General features: G+C 42.6%; 1 protein-coding gene across 1 annotated transcript; it reads left to right on the forward strand.

Annotated features, from left to right (window-relative positions):
• Positions 1 to 4767: 4767 nt before the first annotated feature.
• On the forward strand, positions 4768 to 6176 carry sox32 (SRY-box transcription factor 32). Its single transcript, XM_047568541.1, has 2 exons — positions 4768 to 5211; positions 5444 to 6176. Exons 1-2 carry the CDS (start codon positions 4902 to 4904, stop codon positions 6094 to 6096), a joined length of 963 nt encoding a protein of 320 aa, XP_047424497.1. The 5' UTR covers positions 4768 to 4901; the 3' UTR covers positions 6097 to 6176.
• Positions 6177 to 22897: the final 16721 nt, after the last annotated feature.

Below are 22897 nucleotides of genomic sequence, written 5' to 3' on the forward strand. Positions count from 1 at the left end.
ACAATCATTGTTTATGGCAGAACCACGGCGCTTATCTTCAAAGCAGCAGATCCTTTTGAATTTGTATCAGGTCTCAGACGAGCAGCAAAGAGGGAGAAATAGTAGAAGAAGGGAGCTGAGAGTTGTTGCTTTTTTGTTTTTTTTTTTTGTTCAGAGAGACACAAACATCAACCTTGTTTCTGGAGGTTTACATAAAAAAGAATCGAGAAGTGTTTTTCTCTCAGGTTGCCTGAAGAGATTTGTTAGCCCGTTCCATAGTCTGCGGTTTGTGCTCCAAATAATCTAATGTCTGAGTCTAACCAGTTCACACTGGCTAATTAAACATTCAGGCATTGTCGCCGACGTCGAGCGGATTGTTTTGGTTATCTGCTCGCCTTGAATGAGCCGTTTAAGACAGACACAGATATCATGGTGTCTCACAAGTCTCACAAGTGGAGTTCCAGTTAATAATTAGGGCTAATTACGGCCTCTTTCCCCTCTGTCTGCAGAGGAGAGACGTGTGGCGGAAGTCTGGGATCGAGGTCAGAATTATGCATTGAATCGTGGGGAAGACAGCGTGGATGTTATAGCAAGATATCCAAAGCTGTCTGGACCGTAAAAGGCAGAGAAAAAGACCTATTCAGTGCGGCAGATAAGATTCTTATCAGCATAGAATACAATTCCTAATTTGCAAAGAATAGTAGTGCTGTATTTGCAGCATGAGTCGAGCTCTGCCTCATTAGCCAGTCTCAGTCTGAGCAGGGCTGCTTGGTAGACAAATGAAATAAAATTAGAAAGAGGTCTGATTGGAGCTTGAGGAGGAAAGGAGGTTAGATTGAAGACTGAATGCAGAGTGTAGTCTCACAAGAATCAATCATCTGACCTGGATATCAGATTTTTTAAAACGGGACAGGGCTTCATATGATGGTTATTTGAATTGCTGACACATTTTTACTGGTGAACTATGAAAATAAAATGTAAAAAACACAAAAAAAGAAAATGCAAAACACAAATTCAAAGTGCTGTTTATTGACCATGTGTGAGAATGAAAGCATCTGAAGTCCATTAGAAATTATCTCAGACTTTTACAAGAGTTTTTTTCTTCTGAAAGCGTTGATTCAGATTTTGCATTTATCTGGATAATTCATTCTGTCTGGTAGAACCTTTCAATAAATAAAGTTTCTAAAATATCAAAAGTCACATCATCCATTTACAACAATATGTAACCACGATACTTAACACTGAGGATTCAGTGATAATATTTTTGATGTTAAACCTTCACTTAGATATTTGCAAGATCCAGTGTCTCATCTTTTTTATTTATTTATTTTAGTTATAATACTCTATACTTCATAATTATGGCTTTAGTCTATTTGAAATCTAGGTGGAGAATTGTTTCTGATCAATAAGTCCCTTAAATTTTAAGTAATATATATATATAATTGTCACTATTTATTTAAAGCAACATTGCAAACAAGGTTTTCAAAAGGTCAAAGGTCGTATTTTTCAGCTTGTTCCGTTGGAACACGCTGACACAAAACTGAAAATTACATAAATGAAGTTCCAAACAACAAATGTTTCATATATTTCTAATATTGATAAGTTTCTTTTTTCGGGCTCAAAATGCCGAATACCAGTGGGGGGGAGAGAAAAAATTTCCTCAGCTCTTTCCGAACTTGTAAGCTGTGTTTGAAGTCTGGCTGAGCCCGGACCGTTATCTGTGCTCAGAGGTGGGGGCGTCATTGTGTTCTGTTAATGAGGCTATACATTAAGCCTGTCTACTCCAGGGGGGCATGTAATCCTCTCAGCTGGCCTGACGTAGGGCCGGGCAGGGCGCTGTTTGCACCTGGAGCGTGGAGGCTGGCCCCCAGCGGGCCTCGGCCTGAATCCGCTCAAACATTAAGAGGTGGAGGTGGAGGCGGAGGCGGAGGTGGAGTGGCAGGGACACGGGCCGCTGCATAGAATGCTGTCTGAGACTTGACAGAGTATATCTTGATGCTGGCCTGCTGTGCCCATACAATACAACACAATGCAATACAGTACCCTCGCTGCGGAGATGGTGGTCACCTGAGACAACAGTGGTTATATCCTCCTCTTCACACCTTCCAGCTATGAAACAATGCAGCTCTCTATGAATGAGCCACTGTAGGGAAAGGTGGTGGGATGGCGCTGAAGCCGAGGAGGAATACAGTGCTTCATTATCAGAGGTCAAGTCACCGGCCTGCTCCCGATTTTTCACCTCAATATTCTCTCCTGGTTAGAAGTCTGAAAAGAGAGTCGGCGAGGCCTGCAGCTCTAGCATCCGCAAAAATAAAAAATAAAAAAGAGGAGAGGCTGCGGATATTAAAATGTTCTCCGTTGACGGACAAATCACAATCCAAATGTAGCGAATATCCATGCACACACCGTCCAGAGGTAAAAAACCGCTCAGCTGTCCCATCTCTGCAGCTCCACCTGTGCCGGCCTGCTCATCCACTGATCCAAACTGAGGAAGGAGAGGAGTGTCCCATATATGAGTTCTGTCCAATACAATGGCACATTGTGATCAGAAAGCCACAGAGACAATCCCCATTCAGAAAGCACAGTGCCCATTCTGCTGCAAGCCCCTCTGCTTGTTTGGCCATGAGACAATGCATTGATACCCCACAGATTAGGGTTCATTATTAGGGCAGAAGTAAAGGAGCATTTAGTCGTTTTTAATTCAGCAAATGAAAGCTTTCCAGAGGCAAACGTATGGTGGCAAAGAATCGTTTCTTTCCAACACGTTCACTCCACTCGACTCACTGCGGAAGGTCAGCCGAAACCAACGTTATTGTATTCACGCTGTGTCGTTCAAGCTAATTGATCAAATCCATTAGCGCTTTTCACAGGCGCATTGGAGCGTGCGTCCCGTTTAACACCGAGGATGTGGATTCAACCTCTAATTCTGACAACCCGCGAAACAAGGACACCTCCACCAAATACCAAGTACACACACACACACACACACACACACACACATATATATATATATATATAATACACAGTTTATTGGGATGAATGTGTAGCGCCGAAAAAAATCAAAGTCCTGATTTAATGTTATCTCCCTCACAAAGCCGCACGCAGGCGTATCAGTTTCAGCTGATAGAATAAAAAAAAAAAAAAAAAAGGTTTAAGCTGTCAAAGGTAGATGAGGATCACGGTTTAAAAGTAATCACCTCTGCTATTGAATTTGCCAATGGCGCAGTATTGATCCATCCGGCCTTTTCATTAAGATATCCAGCTACAGGCCTGATTTAACCGCTGCTGCTGAGCGCAAAGTCCAAAAAATGATCGTTTTAAGGGTCGCTGCTCAAATAGTTTGAGATGTTTTATGCGATATGTTTATTCTCGAAGAAAACGCGCCCTCTTGCTAGTCCTTGTGTATTAACCCTCTGTGCGCAGTGTTTACAAGTGAAAGAGGCCGCGTAACGCAGCGGACAAAGCAGGTGCAGGTCTCACCAGTCGGTCCGTGTATTGCAGATTCAACGTTGCCGTAATGGCATCTATTGTTTGTGTAACGCTGCTCGTCACTGCCAAAGATATTCATTGAAACCGTACAGGAGGAGCGAGCACCTGTAATGGAATCGTAAGTGGGCTCACACGCCTCTGGAGTTTCTAGTCATTAACAGAGGATACACAACATTTAAAGTCACCTTTATTCCTTTAATATTCATATTATATTTAATTTAATGGATTAACACTTTACAGAGTCGCCTCTTTTATGTACACAAAACATCCTGCACAGTAAACCCTTAATTCGCTATTGATCAGTGATGAAATTATTTTCCTCCAGTGATCCTGTTGTGAAAGATGGTTGTTATTTATTTCAACGTTTAAAGAAAATAAGTCTTTGTGTAATTCACACGTTGAGGCTATTTCAAATTAGATATTAAGAAAAATGCACGAGAAATTATACAGAAACGATGCTGAATTTGAGGGACAGGGTCCCAACAAACATCCCGAAATAGTTTCTATGAGTCTGAATGTCACTGATTTCAATACACTTTTGATTAGCGTCAGAGTCTGTTTCCTTCTGTAAAGTCTGACAGTCTGTTTAGTTGTTTCCCTCTCATCTTTTTTTTTATTCATTTAATTTAATTTAATTTAATTTAACTTTGAACCGATAATACGACCCAAGTTATTTTTCTTTTTTTCTTTTTTTTTTACTTGCCCGGAGGTGAGTTCATCATGCCCCTTTTTTTAAGACAAATATTTGTGCGTGGTAATCGCGTAATAAACACGCATTGATCATGTTTGTTTCAGTCCTGTAAAATGCACCCTGATAAAGACAGTGGATGGCCGATAAGAGACGAGAGCCTCAATGTAATTAGTAACCAGCCCAAAACTTTGATGTTCACTCATCAGTTCCCTCTCAGCCTCTCATCTTTCGCCCGTTTCTCTCCGGTGCGTAAAGGTGTCACTTGGTTTATTTAATGCGCGTTTATTAAGTGAATCAAAACAAAATCACGGAAAGTGTCAGCGTTTATGCTCAACCAATACAACAGACATTTGTCTGAAATAATAATTTGCTATTAAAAGTACTAAATAAGCGTTAACTCATTGTTTATCAGTTCACCACATTTTTTTGTGAACAGAATGAGAGGAAATGTAATTACGGTGACTTGTTTTTCTATACCAGATGTATAATTGTGAGTTATTAGATTTTATTTAGCTTAATTAATCGAATGGCTTCAGTTGTGACGTTTACTACCGACTCATGAGTCTGAAGTTTCGTGAGACCGTTGATTGGCCTATCACCGTCCTGAGAAAACACCTGGAATTCACACCTTAAATCCACTCCTCCCGGCCTCCCATTGGCGGAGCGGCCACATATATCCGTGCGCGTCGACCGGGAGGATGGATGCGGCCTTCGGCACAGTCAAACCACCAACACCACAGCCATGCGTTTCAGCCACGACCCTGCTCCGTTCCAGCTTTGCGCGAACCACGGCGCCGTGTACGAGGTCGAGGAGCTGGGCTCCGCTGACGGGGAGCATGCGGCCGAGGAGCTGTCGCCGAGTTCGGGGCCCTCCAGCCCGCTGTCCGAGAACTCGGACTCCAGCTGCGCCAGCCCCAAGGGAAAGACTGCGACGACTCAGCCGAGGGTCAGGAGGCCCCTGAACGCCTTCATCATCTGGACCAAAGAGGAGCGCAGACGGCTGGCGCAGCTCAACCCTGACCTAGAGAACACGGATCTGAGCAAAATACTCGGTAAGAGATTTGTTATACATATAACTTAATAAATATATAGGAGTATAGCAATATAGGAGTCCTCCTCTTCACAAATAACTAATATACTTTGACTAATTTCTTAGTATAAATGTAATAATTACATCTCATTATAGCATGTTTCAGTCACTCCTTCAGAATTTACTGTCTCTTAAAGGTCAGTTTTATTGAACCGGTCAACGAATAGATTATTAACCGCTCTCTGTTCCTGCAGGAAAAACCTGGAAGGCCATGTCCTTGGCTGACAAGCGTCCATACATGCAGGAGGCTGAGCGTCTGCGGGTCCAGCACACCATCGACTATCCCAACTACAAGTACAGGCCGCGCCGGAGGAAGCAGCTGAAGAAGAGCTCCAAGAACGTCTCCGCAGAAGCTCCCCTGCCGTCGCTCTGCAGCTCGGCCTTCAACGTGCCCTACAACCTCACCTACCTCCTCCAGAACCAGCAGCAGACCTTCCCACACCCTACGAACAACGTCACCCCTTTACACAGCGGCTACACCAGCACCCCCGTCTTTCCACACGCGGTGGATGACTTCTCAGACAGTCCCGTCATGTACTCAAACCTTTCTCCGTACTCCTCTGCAGAGCCCCAGGTGTATTTTGGCGCTCCCATGCAGTACGGTTTCTCCAGCACCGCAGCACCCCTCGTGGAGCAGGGGGACTCCAGACTATACGGGGGCCTGCAGTACCCCGCCGGGCCCTCGCTGGAGTTTTATTTAGAACGGGTTCAGCTGGACATGCTGTACGACCTGGACCGCAGCGAGTTCGAACAGTATCTGGGTCCGAAGACTCACAGGCCCGAGTCAGTGGATCCCAGCTGCTACCAGCAGCAGAGCGGTCACAGAGAGGGACGCTCAGTGTCATGAGACTGCTCCAAAATTGTGTATTTATTTAAATTATTTCAGCGTTGGCTGCTGGAAATGTATATTGTGCATTTGTTTTTTTGCCATGTTCTGATCTAAAATAAGTGTTTTGTTTTGCAATGTAATTATGTACCAATAAATAACCCATAACTCAGCTCCTAATGCTCATGTTCTTATTATGATCTTAAGAACAGACTATTTTACTTGTGCATTTTTGAGAATTGCACTTTAAAATAGCGAAAATTAATACATATTATCCACATTTTAGAAGCAGCGGCTAAAAAACAACACAAATTTATGGGTTCAGGCTGCAAGAAACACTTTCCACAATGCAACTTGAATGCAAATTCTAGTTGAAGGATTTTAATGCTGTTATACTGTCAAATTAATATTAACTAATATTTCTAAAAAATTTGACACAAAAATCTGATATTTTCTGACAAATGCCAGTCACCCTTTGATTATCTCCTGTCATATGACTACATTCAATTGGGTTGTGGAGCATTTATTGGAGTGCATTGTTGCATTCGAAGAGTTTCTCTCAGTTAGGTTAAAGTATAAGGTATAAGCTTTGCATCTAGTTTGGACAGACCTGGTCGAATAGACAACTTTCACTGATGTAATTAAGAAATTTGAAGGGAAGGGAAGCACGTGACGTCACAGCAAGCTATGTCTCCATGGTTACGGTCACTGAGCGACAAAAAGTGACAGATGAACATGAAGATTAATCGCATTGGTTTGAATTATGGGCATTTATGGCATCTAAATGGTAAAAAATAATTGAAAAAATGTTTTGACTGTGCCAACAGATTTGCAAAGCAGTTAGAGATATCTCAAATACGCAAAAAAAGAAGAGACGAATCTAAGCACAAAAACCTGGTGTTGTGGTCCACATTTAGTGTCAGCTAATATTAATTTATACTGTATTTATTTATTTATTAATTTTATTAAGTCATACCTTAAGTCACGTTCTGGAGGGCTGCCACATAAGTTTGTGGATGTTGTTGTATTTGTGATCACTCCTTGTCATCCGTTGTATGGCTAACGTTAACTTACTTATCTCAGTAGAGCTCTTAGCATTAGCATCTTTTATTTAGCTACATTTATCATGACTGAAAAGACCTAAAACTAACTTGAACTAACTGAAACTGAGGCTAATCCACTTTTCCATACCCATACTAGTTCGTTTGGATCTTTGTCGAGTCCAGCTGTCCTTAATTTGATCGGATAATCCACATTTTTCCCGGTCTCGCTGTATTTACTACTAAATTACATTACTACTGCCGCCTTGGGGGGCGTGGCTTAAGGCGGAAGTGACGTTAATACATTCCTTCTATAAGGAAAGAGACATATTTTTATTTTAAGAATTTACAATTAGGTAATTTAATTTTCTTTTAATGGGGCAAAAACACATCAAATACAAATAAGCATTAAATATCGAGTATTTTTTATATTGGAATGAGCCTGGAAGATATTTAAATGTGTGTTTACTGCATAAAACAAGAAATTTGACTCTTCCTGCCTGAGATACATTGATTATTCTTCTCTAAATTCTAACATGTGGTTGCAGATGATCATATAATACAAGGAATCGCGACATACAAGGAAGACGACAGACATAGAGAGAGACATAGAAACCCAATTACTCTCACACATGAGACGCATAAACCGACCCGACGTGTAAAGCAAACTGAGTTTCCCTTTAAGATGACTTCAAATGAATTTAAATATCTGTTGCATTAGTGTCGGGCCTATACCTCCTGCTCTTTGGCAAACTGTTGACACGCTGTTTTATCTCCATCCACATGTCTTTCTTGGCCCAACGAGGGAAGTAGGGTGGGCGCCAGGGGCATAAACTTCCCAACTTCCTGTTTCATTTTAAAACATTTCACAAAGGCTCTAAAAATATGCCCCAAAATCCACATATCTCCAAACTCATTCGACTTTGGCTGCCAAATGTTTACCCATTTAGGAGAATGTTTACTTCCCTGTCCCATATTTTCTGAGTCAGAGCCTCCGGGCTGAACTCTTGTCCTGGATGAATATATAAGGAGACAGGAGCCTGACGTCTCTCCAACTTGTCAGATCCTGCAAGAAAGAATATTCTGTCAAATTGTTCCCTTGAGATCCTATGTTTCTACTTTTTTTTTTTCTGCGGGCCACATAGGTTTGAACCAAATGTGTTAGACATCCCTCTGTAACACTGTAACACGGAAGTTAAATAACCTTTTACTGGCAAAGATGTCATTAGTGTCTTTACCACTTGTGTTTTTGCAGAGGCCTGGCTCAGGTCCATCACACCTGAGGATGTTTTTGCCGCACTCTTACACTAATTTCCACAGCTAATATTTCACTGCTTGAAATGTGCTTGACCGCGCTGCAGCGGAGGCATCAGATCTCAAAGTGCTGGAAGGAAATGGATGAGCACAGAGGCCGAGGGAAGGACGACCTGGCTCGGAAGAGGGAGCAGAGACGAGCTGCTTAGGAAAGTGAAGACCTGCTGCAGCCCAACGCCACCTGAATGAGCGGAAGAAATATGACGTCAGTTCAACTCCCAGGACAATATTGCAAAACACGTTGCGAAATGCAGAAACAAAACACAACATGTTTGCCGCAAGATACTTACGGTAGCGCGGCAATAAAATTGACCTTCAGTGCTTATATTTCCTCTTTTATTCACTTGAACCCGAAGCTGCTGGTTCAACTTGTTGTTTTCCTCAAACGTCTGCCCCTCAGCAACAATTAATGACCAGTTGCAGGAACTTCCTGAAGGAAAAACAAGTGGATGATATCAGAGGTTCAGGTGAAAATATCACCAACAATAAACAGCAGTGGGACAAGCCGAGATATCTGCGTTGCTTTCGTGACACTTTTCAAATATTTAGGCGGCAGAGATTTGACGGAGTTTATTAAATGAGAATACATAAATGTTCAAAGATTAAAATAGTGTCTGGATCGTCTTAAAAGACATTATATCATCGTAGCTCTGAGTTATTTCTGCACAAATCGATGCTTATATCAGAAATGTGCACGTCCGCGCTTATCACCGGTGAGGAATGCGAGGAATCTCAACCTGTCAAACATGCTGTAATACAGAGGAAACATTCCTCAACCATAAAATACTTTCCTTGTTAGAGGTTAAATATGTAAATATGCCAGCTCTGTGTGTGTCCAGTATTGACATGGGAATAGCTGGAGTTTATATTAAACCTAAAAAAAGATCTGCCTTCACTAACTTGTGACATTCTTGAGATTGCGTGAGCCATAATTAGGTTCTTCTTGACTTTACCTTCCACACGAAGGTCATCAATAGTTTCCTGTCCCGCACGCAGTTTGGGTAAATTCGAGGCTGCCGTCTGCAGATAATGCTCATCCGAGTATTATCCTGCAGGGACGTCTGCTCTGCGAGGAGGAAACTCAAACAGGAAGAGCCGTGAAGTGAGATACTCAACAGTTTCTTATCCTTAACAAAAAAAAAAAAAAAAGTCAAAGTAAAGGTTGAAGGTTTTATTATTTTCCTCGTGAACGTAAAGTTAAATGTGGTTCCACGCAGCAAACCCTGAGGAGATCACGTGAGCTCGCAGAGGGAAGAACCTCCGGTTGAATTGAATGTGTCTGTCTGATCACTTCATTATGAGTCAGTCTAATCAAGCACTAATTGGGCCTATCAGATTACTATAACCTCATCAGACCAGTCCTGCACTGGAGCTTCAGCTGCTTTTCACTCACCTGCATGTCTCACAGCTTTTTGCATCCTCAACAACTGATAAGATCAAGCCATCGCCTTCATGGCTACAGCTACAGCGGCGCCCTTAGGTGCAGTACACCTCAGAAGATTGAAACAATAAACCTTAGAAATAAGTATGATTTAAAATTCAAGGTGAGACATGAACATCTCCTTTTCTTAAAACCTTCATAAAAGACAATCTTTTGCCCATCTCCTGTGACATGTTCGTCCAGGTTCTCTGCATCCTGTTGTAATTCAGATAACTGAATATGAACAGTTTGAAATGGGCGACCTGTCCAGGCTCCAGGTCACAGCCCGCGACTCTCTAGAGAACATGCATTTACAGAAGATGAGATGAACTGGTTGGACTTTAGTTGCTGAAAATGAATTAAATGAAAAGTTTCCATGTGGAATTCTGGATCATTCTGAGGTTGTTTCTGCAAAGAACCCATCGGTGGTGGTGACAAACTTCAAATTCTATACTTAAAGACTGACTGTGGCTATTTCAAGAAGGATAAACAGTCTCATATGGTGTGGAATGGCTTGTGGCTTATGTTCGTTTACTGTATTTTAACGATTTAGATGCAGGCCGTTATATCTGTAGTGGCACTTGCAGCCACAATAAAACTATTACGGAAGTTACGTAAAAGTAAAAGTTCACTTCATGCAGAATGATGTGTGTTGCTTTAATATGACAATAGAACATGTTTTATAATTTAAGAGGTTGGGAGGGGGAGGGGGAGTCTCACGCCATTGTGCAGAAAGTGACAGAAAACAATCTTCAGTGTGGTTATTATGACCTCAGCCCTGTTTCCAGCCAGAGACAGACAGTCGGTGACTGCCAGACAGATGATTACTGAAACAGGGTCCGACAGACAAGCTGCTGGGTGTGGCCCCGTGACCTGCTGTGCAGATACAATACTCTATCAGGGTCTCTCAGCAAAGAAACTAACGCCTGTCAACAAACACTCAGAGGATGATTAACACAATCCTCAAACTGACCTGAAGTGTGTGTGTGTGTGTGTCCTTTTGTGTCTGGCCTCCTTTTATATATCATGTACTGTTTCTTTAAATTTAGAAACCCCTGTGTGAACATTCTTTTCCATCTTTTAGGTGACATTCCTACCAGATTTTTATGTGTGGAAATAACGTCAGATGTTCTTCCTCAGCGTCTCCCGATGCTTCGTGACTCAGTCAGCGAGAATGTCCAGCACCTTGTCTGCAGTTTACACATAAGTGCACACATGTTTGTGCGCAATGAACTATGCATTGAGATGCAAATCTCGGAGCTAGTCCAGGTCACGATTTCAATATTCAATATTCTGTCAAAGAGTTTCCCTTTTTTTTTTTTTTTTTTTTTTTTTTTAACCGCTGTGCCCTTTCTCTGGAATGAAACAAAAGAGCTGTGGGGAAGGCTTAAGCTATTTATATTTCCTTTTTCTCTCATTTACATTTTTGGCGCTCGTTAGGTTCAGTAGAAAACAAAGCTGCTGCACCAGTCAAACTTTCTCGCAACGCACGTTTGTTGCTGTGAAGTGACTCCGGCTGCATAAGAATCTGATGTCTAAATGTGTGCAGTTGTCTACATGTGGGGAATAGCACGTGTAAAGTGTTGTTCTTGCACCACAGTGGTAGCGGTAGTGGTTAGTCCTAGTTTTAAAAGCATAACAAGTAAAGTTAATTGTGTCTGTTTCCACACTGGATGGTTTCACTTTCATATTCAAAAGAGAAACATTTTAGTATGCACTCTAATGTTGGACGCTGACTAGTTGTGAGTTAGCTAGCTGGCCATGCCAGGTTACAGCAGATAAACACATATTTTGACTGATTCGTCTTACTTTTGCACAAAGGTTTTTGATTTCGGAGACGCTTTAAAACAAGGAATGACCATCCAGACTCTTTCAGTGTGACATATTTGGCTAGAATCCAAAGCTAGGTTGCCATATTACGACAGGACAACGATTCCTGGGTTACTGCGAATTTTATTGAAGGCCTTTGGATGTTAAAACTGTTTATGTTATCGCATACGCATCTTTGTGAGTTGCTCAGGTGCGCGCAGATGCCGCGGGGCTTTGTTTTCCTTAGCATGCAAAACACACAATGATCAGTATTCAGCTGTTTGGAATTTACATGTAATGTGAGCGCGTGCTCCTTTCTTTGTAACTACGCTTTATTTCCATACAGTGATGACAGCGGCCGCTCTGTATTGAAGTTACGGTTGATCCACCTCCTCTGTGTCCGTCCTCCTCCACCTTGTCAGGGGGCACCTGCGTGTTTGTGTTGACGTGGCGTCTTTAACGCCTCTGCTGATTGACTTAGCGGGGTGAAATCCCAACAGCTCCCCGGGCCCCTCAGCAGGTAGTGGACTGTGTGCATGAAGTAAGCTGGTGGCACCTGACGGCGACGCATTGTGTGCTAAGCTGCTGCTTCAGTAGAACCACTTTGGGTATAGTGCACTGATATTGTGGTTACAGAGGGGCTTCATGGTAAGAGCCCCCGCCAAGGGTCGCAAGATATTTGTGGCCCTTGGTTAGCATAGTGGGAAGGCAGAAATTAACTTATTTGCATACACAAAATTAAGCTCTGTCTCTGGGTAGAAATTTGGATGCAAAACCACTGCATGGCTATGAAGAGTGTTAATTAATTGTGCGTGTTTGGAGGAGAGCCCAAATCCGCTCTTTCCAAGTGTAAAACTGAGCATCTCCTGCCTTGAGCCCCACATCCCAGTTGACCGATCGCCTCGTACATGAGTTAGAATAATTGCGGTGTTTCCACAGCATTAGCGGTGTTTAAAGTTGCCTTTGCAAATATTAAGATTAGCAGGAAAAAGCTGATTCAACACCCAGAGGCGACCGAGATAAAGATAAGTCTGGGACAATATACATACGAGACAAGCCCAACATGTCAGAAAAAATGGTCTTGATTTCAAGCCCCAGCTCTGGCAGGTAGCTCAGAGTAAACAGCGTTCGGTTTGAGTGGCAGGTTATTGTTGAGTCTGTGGGGGTGCCGAGGAAGGTTGAACCTTCTCTCAGGACATAGCCTCACTTCCCTCGCTCGGAGGCTCTCAGGAGGAGAGCAGTGTGCCTTTTAACTTTTTTATTTGTGCTGTGTTTGTAAAGGCCACATTCCCTGAGCCGGGCCGCGACTGGTGTTATTCTTCCTGTGCTGTTTGCCCCACTCTCAGCTGGACGGACAGGAAAACCGATCTGGAAAACTACTTCATGTATGTCATCGGTAATTACAGGACGACAGCGTCCGCCTGCTCCTGGTACTGGCAGCTTCAGGCCCGGGGGGCCCGCGGGGGCCGGGGCAGGACTGAATAATGCTATCCCAAGGGTGCGATGCTGCGCACCCCACCTCTCTCAAGGCCTCGCTTCTGCTTTCATGCGAGGAACTCCGTGAGTCCATGCAGCCTTGTCAGAGCTCTTCCTGTGGAGAAACTGGAGAGGAAGCTCCACCAGGCAGCCTGAGGTGGCCACAAGTCTCCGCAACTTTCAATTTCTCGCTGCAGTTAGACCGCACAATTACACGGATTGGAGTGAAAAGCAACAATACTGCACTGTGGAAACACACAACTGTAAATGAGAAATGCTAGCTTAAAATCAAGCTGTTAACCTCCAACCTGAAGAGCAGACACTACTCATTCAGTTATGATATAATAATAAAATATTTAACAGAAGTTACATAATTTAACAGTGAGTGCAAATGAGTCCTGTGGTAAAAAAATAAGACTTCAGAATAGACAAAAACATTTAATATTAGCAGACGTTTGCAGCCGTCTTTTATCTTGACTTTAGTGACTGCCTTCAGTTACTTCAGCACTTCTGCTGTCAACAAAAACAAGGTCGTGATTTCGGGTCTCACGAGTCGTCGAGTCGGCTCAGATGGCGTCATCTTTGATGCCGCAGATAAAAGCGAAAACCACTTTCAGATCTTATTTCTGGCATGACACACACGGTCAAATATTCTAATGTCAGATCCCCTTTTCATTGCTTCCTCTTTCCTCCGCCGCTGCGTTCCCAGGCAGAGGACCCGCAACGGCAATGTAGGGGGGATCGGGAATGACACGGCAGTCCGGCCTCCCATTGTACGTGAGCGTTTACTCAGCATGGGAGAGCAAGGACAGTGAGGCTACAGGAATACAATAGGCTCATATTTATTTACTGCTTAGTGGCAGCCAGGGAGACCCTCCCAACCCCCCAGTTGCTGATAGCAGCTTTACAGTAATAGGCCACTAATAAAGACCTCAGAGGGCAAGTAGAGGCTAGACTCTCTGGCTCTGTCTGCAATGTGGGACATTACAAAGTAATGAAATACATAAAAACTAAGATAATTATGAATTATAAGTAGCATAACTGACATTTAATAGTTGATTGCTTGACAGCTCTCAACTTTTTCAGCCTTTGATTTTAGCTTCTGAAACTAATTTGTCTTTTATAGAATAAATCATCTCCACAATGTTAACTGCACTCAGAAATCTCTTCAGGCTAAATGATGATTGATTCCTTCAGTTTTTTAGACTGAAACCCAGCTTCAATAGATGATCAGGTTTATTTGATATTTTAATTTATTATGCAGTCTATACAGAAATATGCACAGCTATGCCTTTCTAATTATATAGTATATATGTCTACTTTGTCTGTGGGTTTGAAGAGGGATCTTACCTTGTGTGTAATTTATCTGTCTTTTTTGCACATGAGCCTGAGAATTATAACCTGCCTCCAAACATTTCTCCCTGTTCTTGAGCCTCATTCATGAGACTTTTGACAAGTCTAAATTAAATTAGACAAATCCACAGTGGCACAAATATGTTAAAAACTTTTATTTCTTTTCTTTTTTTTTGCATTGGCTGCACTGTTTTGAGTGAGTGTTCAATTCTCTACAGGCACCTGTGACCAGTATTCGGGCAGCCACTTGTTTTAATCCTGCAGTAATCATCTGCACACGTCCTGTTTCAAATGAATGACTACATTTTACATTTAATAGTGGGCATCTTGACACAGAATTCACGCACACTGGGTTCTCTATTTTAAGATCCCTGACATCACAGAGTTGCGTGTGCGTAGAAGTATCCAGTGCAGATAGTTGTTTATTCCACACTGTATTACAGCAAGGCTCCAGCGTTAAAGCGTAATACCTGAGAGTTCCAGCAGAGGGCTCTCACTGTCATTCTGGCTGTCCAAATCAGACACAGTTCATAAACCATCTGTAAAACAGTAAAAATTAGTAAGCAGATTAGTGAAGCAGGGCTGCTGGTCTGATACAGACAAACTACTTAACTTGAATTATCATTTATTCCATGTCAATATCAGCATTCCCTATAAAAGGTCAAATGAGTAACCTTTTGTTCTCCGTATCTTTGGACCAAAGGTCAAACCTCACGTTTTATATCCAGCTATTTTTGTAACGGAGTCTGGCAGATGCTTGATTGTCACTTCCTCTAGTTTCCTTCCATGCTTTAATCTGACTGTAAAATGCCTGGAAATCTCGACTCAACCAGCGTCGACTATCTGACCTACATGTCCGAGCCCAGAGCCTCAAAAAATTAATTTTCCGAGAGGCATTAAGAGTGAGTGATTTATTGGTCGCCTTGATACCTTGTGGGTGTAATTGTGAGAGCAGGGGCTGACGCTGAGTGGCTTTGATGCCCCCGTCCGTTCCCGGCCCTCCAATCCCTCAGTTTCAGAGATTAACTCAGACACTGGATTAAAATCTCAAAATAGAGAAATCCTTTTTAGATGAACAGGTTGATTAAAAAGGGGGAAAGATGAGTGTGTGGTGGAACCGAGCGGCTCGTGTTCTCACCTGGGAGTTCTCAAATGGTGAAAGTCAACCTTTGCTGATTTAACCTGAGCAGTCAAGTGCTTCAAGACAGTCGGACGATTCTTGTCTGAATTTAAACAGCCTGACTTTTAAAGGCTTCTCATTCATTGGAGGGTGGGCTGTTGATTTGGTGGCCGGCTGATTTGTTTTGGTGGTAGTGCACTTTTAAAAACCCACATTTTCCTATTGTCGTGCAATATTTAATCTCACCAAAATGAAACCGATGGTGGACGGAGGAGTAATGCAGCATTTATTCACAACCTATCACTGATTTCAAGGCACAAAAGGAAACGGTAGATGAATTCTGCAGAACGCTCCAACACACACGTAAGACACGGTTGCACGTCTGCATAACCACAAATTTCAGTTTCAGAAACTCTGTTGAGCTTGGAGCTCCTTTTTTTTATTTCGAGCAAACAACAGTTTGGTGCAGAAGTTTTGAAAAAGCTGCAGTTTTGCGTTTGATTTTTCCACACCGCTTGCAGACAAAAGCCTGATGCTTAATATCGTCGTCATTGTGTGGCCCGTTTGATTGCGGGAAGCAGGTGTATGTTAGTGTGGCCTTTCAGACCAAATTTAGTCATCCACTCACTTCCCCCTGGACCCCAGGTTCCCTCTGCATTTCCCAGCAGAGCTCGGCTCTCCCTCCCTCCTCCCTGCATGCACGAAACAGACTAGAGATTATGTACCACATACAATTGTGTGTATTTAAGATTTGCTGTATTTCCTTGGATACTTTTTTTTTTTTTTTTTTTGCTTCTCCTACATCTCTCTTTGCCCTCATCCTCCATCTCCACAGTTCCCCTCTCTCCTTCCAGACCTAAGCTCTCTTCCTTCCTGCCCTCTCACAGCTTCCTGCTCCGGCTCTTATCACTCCAGAAAACCTGACACAGTCTAACCCCCGTCAAACCACCACTAACCTCTGCAGTCCCGCTTTTGCCTCGGCCATCGCTGCCTTAAATGGAAGTAGTCCACGCTCCTGGGATCTAGGTTCTTATAGGAGGGGGGGATCACGGAGCACCCTGTCACCCACCTGGGCCAAATCTGTTAATGGACTTATTTATTATAAACAATATAGCCTCTACTTCACAGCCTACAGAGGAACAATAAATCTGAAGTGGCCAGGCGTGTTTTTATTTATGTATTTATTTATCTGAGAGGAAACTGCGGGCATGTTGGGACATTATCAGCTCATTCTCCTCTGAGGGGTTTTCCTCTGAGCTGAGGAAATTGTCTGCTTTGATTTACTCAGTAAATCTGTGCATTGTAACACAGAGACAGGAGATGGTCCAAGGCCACGGCTATGGCTTGGTTTGGCTGTGGTTTGTGGTTAAATAATGCAAAATCATGCTTGAGGTAGCATTTTTTTTCATGGTTTATATAAGATATACAACATATACCTCAAAATAAGGATCATCTTCCTTGCCTACTGAAATCTACTTCCAATTTGTCTAATGGTCCTTCCATCTTTTTGGAACATATTACTTGGAGTAATATTACGTGCACACCTTGGAGCCTGTATTTACTGTCGTTCTATGACATCGCTGCCAGATAGAGGCCTGCTAAGGCACGATAGAGCCCCTGTTATTGTAAGGCCACGAGGCCATCTGATAAGACCTCGTGCTCCACAGCCTTCTGTGATAGCACATGTTTTGGATGGTACCAGTCCAGCAGAGCTGAACCTGCCGCTGCACAGAATGCAACAATTACTGCAAAGTTCAAAGTCCACAGCACGGGCATTGATCAGAAAATCTGGATGCCATTTTTCAGCTGCACATTGGATCCTCTTGGGTCTCCATTGTTTCACACACACTGCGGCGTGTCAGCACAGGTAGCAGGCTTTTGTCTGAATGCAGCTAGTGATGATATCAGGAGGGACTTTCCCCCCGAGTTTCCTGATATGAGCTTTTCCCAGGTTATCATATAGGAATAATCCTCTGGAAGCCTAATTGACTGACAGTGATTGCTTAAAAATATGTGATTTAAATTTTTTATGTATCTATAAGTTGATACACTCATTTCGAGTCCTTTCCTAAGGATGAGTAATATAAGATTCTTAACATATTTGTAAAATCTGCAAGGAAAATTTGAAGCTAGTGACAGCAGTCTGTTAGCGTAGCTTAGCATAAAATGTTAAAAACTTTGCATGAAGCTATAGTAGCGGTGTCCCTCTCTTTCTAGTCTGTGCACTAAGCTAAACTTATCACGGCTATCGACCTCATTTTAAGTTTCGGTTGTTAACCATTGTAGAAACCACTCTGTTGTGCATAGAATATACTGTATATAATTTATTGCAAGTTAGTTAGTTTTAAAGGTGCTAGACGGGGATAACTTTGGACAGAGTTATGCTAGCCGTTTCGCTAGCTGTTTCCATTCTTTGTGCTAACTGCAGCTAACCACTAGCGACAGTAGCTGCCCACATCATCAATCTAAAACACTCATTTTGCTCATTTTTTTTTAGCTGTCCGACTACATATACCACCACTAAACCCCAGTGTGTTTTAAACAGTATATGACTGATAGATTTTTGTGGTTTAGAGGTGATGGTGGGGCAAATTGTTAACTTTGGACAGAGCTATGCTAAAACCTTACCATGTTTCCAGTCTTTGCACTAAGCTAAGCTAACCAGCAGCTTCATACTCTAACAAACTCTCACTTTAGCTCAGACTTTGGATGTTCACAGGTACAGTTTTGCGTGTAACATAATAGTATATATATGTGTACACATTTGTGAGCTTTAGGTGTATTGGGTGGCGAATGCTATTACCTTTGCTACTCTGCTAGCACTTTCCACCTGCTACTATGCTAACACTTGTTTCCAAGTGTTCCCATCTGTTTCCAATCTTTGCACTAAATTAAACCAACCGCCTGCAGTTGCTAGCGTCATATAGCTACTGTGCAGGCATCCAGAGTAAGGTGCTTTCCCATCTAACTATCAGCAAGACAGCAAAACAGCTAATTTCTCTTTGCAAGACTATTCTTTTAAACACAGGCAGCAGTACCCCTCTGGTACGTTACAACCTCAGGTAGTTGATATTGATGATCCAGACCATTGTGTGTAAATGAACTCACAAGATAATCTCCATCAGGTGAACTCAGGCACAGGGAGGTTTAGTCAAACACAGGAACTCCTTGAAGTTTAAGATAGCCCAGATATGTGAGATAATGTATTGATAAAATGATCCCAGGGCGTACAGTTTACAGTGATATCCGTGAATTTAGATTGAAAGTCTAGGTTTCACCTTAAGCATGTGCTTTTTGAACATGTTAATATCAATCCCTACAAGGAAAATTAGAAAAAAAAAAGGTGAAAGCAAAGTTTTCACACCTGAGGTTGATTAATATTCCACTCCACACCATTGTTAACTTAACACCCATCCATCTGCTTTGCGATTGTTAGTATGATGGGACGTTAATTCGACGCAGAGGCTTCAGTGAGAAAAGTTAGGTGGTGTTTTTTCAACCCGAAGAGGCAGCTTAGCAGAAAATATGTGTGAATCCGATTAAAAGTGAGCCAGTTCTTCCTATCAGTGATACTTGTTTCTGTTCAGCGTTAGTGTAAAGGGAACAACGCAGGGAGGAAGCACCCACACACACAGTGCATTTCCCCCATAAAACCACAGCTGTGTGAAACAACACATTCCTCAGCCATTTCTCTTACTTTACACAACAAAAAAAACAACTGGCTCTGCAGAGCACCGTAGCCTCTTCATTGTGGCTGCACCTGACTTGATTGCAAACTGATTTTCCTGCATGCGTGACCGACTTTTCAGTGACAGTGCAAAAGGATCATAGTCTTGCATCACTGGTAGCCATTTAAAGATCAAAATTGATGTGTGAAAACTGTTTTAAGGAGCTTTTAACCACAATCCATCAAAAGAGAAGTTGCTGTGTGTATGAGGAAGTTCCAGCCATGGGTTTTGGAGTATTTGTTCTGTAATCTCCAGAAATGTCCGTAAATTATTTTACAGCCTAGTGAAAACCTATATACACACACATATATATATATATATAAAAAAAGTCCCATGATTTTTGCTGTGCAGCACTATGATCTTTTCTCTTATCTTCTGTCTCTGAAGCTCCACTGCTTGCCTTTATTGATCCAGATTCCTGCTAGCTGCGATGCCACTGATCACACACGCTATTATTGATCGAGACAGGCCACCCTGGACCAACATTGCGTCCTGTTAGCACCCTTGGGGTATCAGCGTTTTGTTCCGTGGTGACGCTTTAGCGCCTCAACAAGGCAAAGGCCACACATGAAAGGATTCTGAGTGTTTGAGCGACTGAAGGATCAATTCACACCCTGATTGTCATATACAAAGGCCTCACTGTCCCTCTTCCCAAAATCCTGGCCCAGAGGGTTTGATCAGTAATTAACTTGTCCGTTTTTCGTGGCCGATTTTAAAGTCTAGATGCTGCGGTGATGGCTACTTTCTGGGAAATTAAAGTGCAATCTCTTCAGCCTGCATTATCATGTCGCTGCAAAGCAGATTAGATGAATTGAGGGACTTCTTTGGGCGGAGGGGTCAGATGCAGGTCAAGTTGTGGAGAACAATATTTATGTGGCTGGTGGCTGTCAGAAAAACAATAATGCGGCTTGAACATAAACTATCATTTGTTTTCTTACCAATAGTTAGAAAGCAGTTCCTTATTATGCTGCACAAAGGCTACAATAGGTGCAGGAATTATGATGAAAATGAGAAAATCGTTGGCTCAAAAGTGGACTACCTATTGTTTGGGAGCATTACCAAGTTAACTTAATTATGCTAACGGTTAAAAATTTTGTGATTTTAGTGCTATGATTCCTTGTACTTCAAGTCTCTTTAATAACTAAAAAAAAGTTATTTCAGGCTCATACTCATGTGCCAAGGTCAAAAAGAAAAGAAAGACCCAAAATAGACAAATCTTATCAGTTTGGGAATGGTCATAGCACCACTGAAAACAATGGCAGTGGCAAGATGGGAGCTGAGCTTGACCCTAATAATGCGACTGGTCTGTCAAGGAACCAGGAGAACAGGAAACCGACCGAACCTCTGTCTTCTTGGATAAAGTCATAAAAATGATAAACACGAGTTTCAATTAGCGTCAGTCAGGACAATGAGTCGCTCGCTGGTGTGGAGGAGTAGGGTCGGGCCAGTAAAAGTGAAGAGATGAAAGAGTCCGTGCTCCCGCGTGGCTGACCCCGCTGCTCGTTTCGCTAAGGAAACCTGGGTTTTCCCGTTCTCCATATACTAATGGTGATTCATCAGTCAATCAAGACATTGTATTAATAGATTTTATTTGCAGGAATAACAAAAGTGGGAACACTTCTTTTTTTAAAAAGATTGAACGTCACCCTGAGAACAAGCCTGTGTAAGCTGCTCATAGGGTTAGACCAATATGTTTGACATTTTGAAAAATATGCTGATCCAGTTTTGTTAAGATTTTGCAGAGATTCGGCCTTCCGTTTACACTTGACATGTGAACAAGTCGTGTTGCTAATGTAGTGGGAAATACAATTGTGGGTACCAGTTTAAATGTCCAGTTTATTAACTTAAAATTCACCCAAAAAGAAGCTTTTATGTCCCCCACTATTTCTGAAAACAACACGATACAACTTGTATACACAGAAGATTTCCACTTTCCTGGTTGAGATTAACAGCTAGAAAGGAGTGTATGGATTTGTGCACATACCAGCACTTTTAAATATAGGCTAGCTGCTTACTATTCCGAGACGTACGTTAATCTAAACTGACATTGACTATTTCAAAATCCACCTTTGTGATATTAGCTCACAAACCTGGACTTGTGGTAGTGTAAAATAAATACACGTAAAGGCAACAGTTTTTCTGTTCATGTTCCACTTTGGATGGTGCATTCATTTGATTTGGCTGCTTCAAGGCCTAACACAACATCCTTGACATCATCATTTTGCGTTGCGGTAAGTCGCCCGAGTGAAACTAAAAGCTCCATGGATGTTCTCAGGAAAGAGACTTTGATTATTTTACTTGTTGCTTCCTCTTTATTGTTGGCTGACCCCTGGCAGAGCCCAAACGCGGAGGTCACCACAACTTGCGGTGAACAGTTTCCAAACATCCTCATGTTAGCATGACTAAAGGCATATTTAAGATTTGTCTTGGACACCGGGCTTCAGTTTTGTAAAACATGCGGAGAATGAGGCCGCGACGAGAAGATAAGGCGGATGTGCTCATCTCCAAACTGAGCAGCAGAGAAACAAACAAGAAATGGTTTTATCATGAGAGCATCTTGGCGAGGCGGGGGCAGGACGCTGCTGCGGAGGGGCACAACGTGAACGCGCCAGAATGTCCTTTTTCTGCTAAACGTGGAGCGAACCGGGCCAATAAACACGACAGGGCTGAGTAGATTCCCACCTGATTCCCAGCAGATCCCTGACAGATTAACGCCTCCAGAACAATGAGACGAGAGTGGAGACAACTTCCTCTGTGTCCCCACTTGTCTGCGGCGGACAACATCCCCGTGCTACCCTTTCAGCAGGGTTGGGGTGTGTGCTCTCGGGCAAGGAAACTTTCCCAGCAATCCCCTGAGGGGGAGGAAAGGCCATACCACCAATAACGTATGAAAACATCTGTGTTGTTTGCTAAATGTGACAGAGACCCAAAAGTTTCACGCTGTGTGATCTGTTTCTATTTTTGCTTTTAGTGTAATTTGCCGCAATTTCAAGTCCTCAATTTCTGTGACCAGAGACTCTTGCATAGTACTCTCTGGAAAAAACATGACCCAACGTAGACTCTCATATCCCACATGTGATCATAATTTAACCGCCTCAGCCTGTGGATGATCTTTCATATCTGCAATCTCCCATGTGGCGTGATTTTTCAACTCGCTGCAGATCAACCGCCAAATGAAAGGCCACGTCTGAATGAGCGAAACCTAATGCTTTTCAGTTACATATTACCACTTGTGGAGACGACCGACAGATGATGGCAGAATAGAATTTCCAATTGACATCATTATCCACTTGAAATGATCCAGTTTTAGAGGGAAAAAAAATATAAAAAGGTGCGACTTCTATTTACAGAATCAGCCTCTGTCAAGACTCTTCTCTCCTCCTTTCTCTCCAGCACACCTGTTATATTCCCCCCGCCTGAACCTCCTCATTCTGTCCCGCTGATGAGGCCCTCCCCTCCCCCACCCTAAAACACCTCCCGCTACCAGAGCAGGTGTTGGAGGAAGTCATAGTCTAATCAGACAATCTAAACAGTTGTCGTCTCACTGCCGATAATGACATGT

Source organism: Mugil cephalus, chromosome 18 (assembly GCF_022458985.1).
Source record: "Mugil cephalus isolate CIBA_MC_2020 chromosome 18, CIBA_Mcephalus_1.1, whole genome shotgun sequence".
Classification (NCBI taxonomy): domain Eukaryota; kingdom Metazoa; phylum Chordata; class Actinopteri; order Mugiliformes; family Mugilidae; genus Mugil; species Mugil cephalus.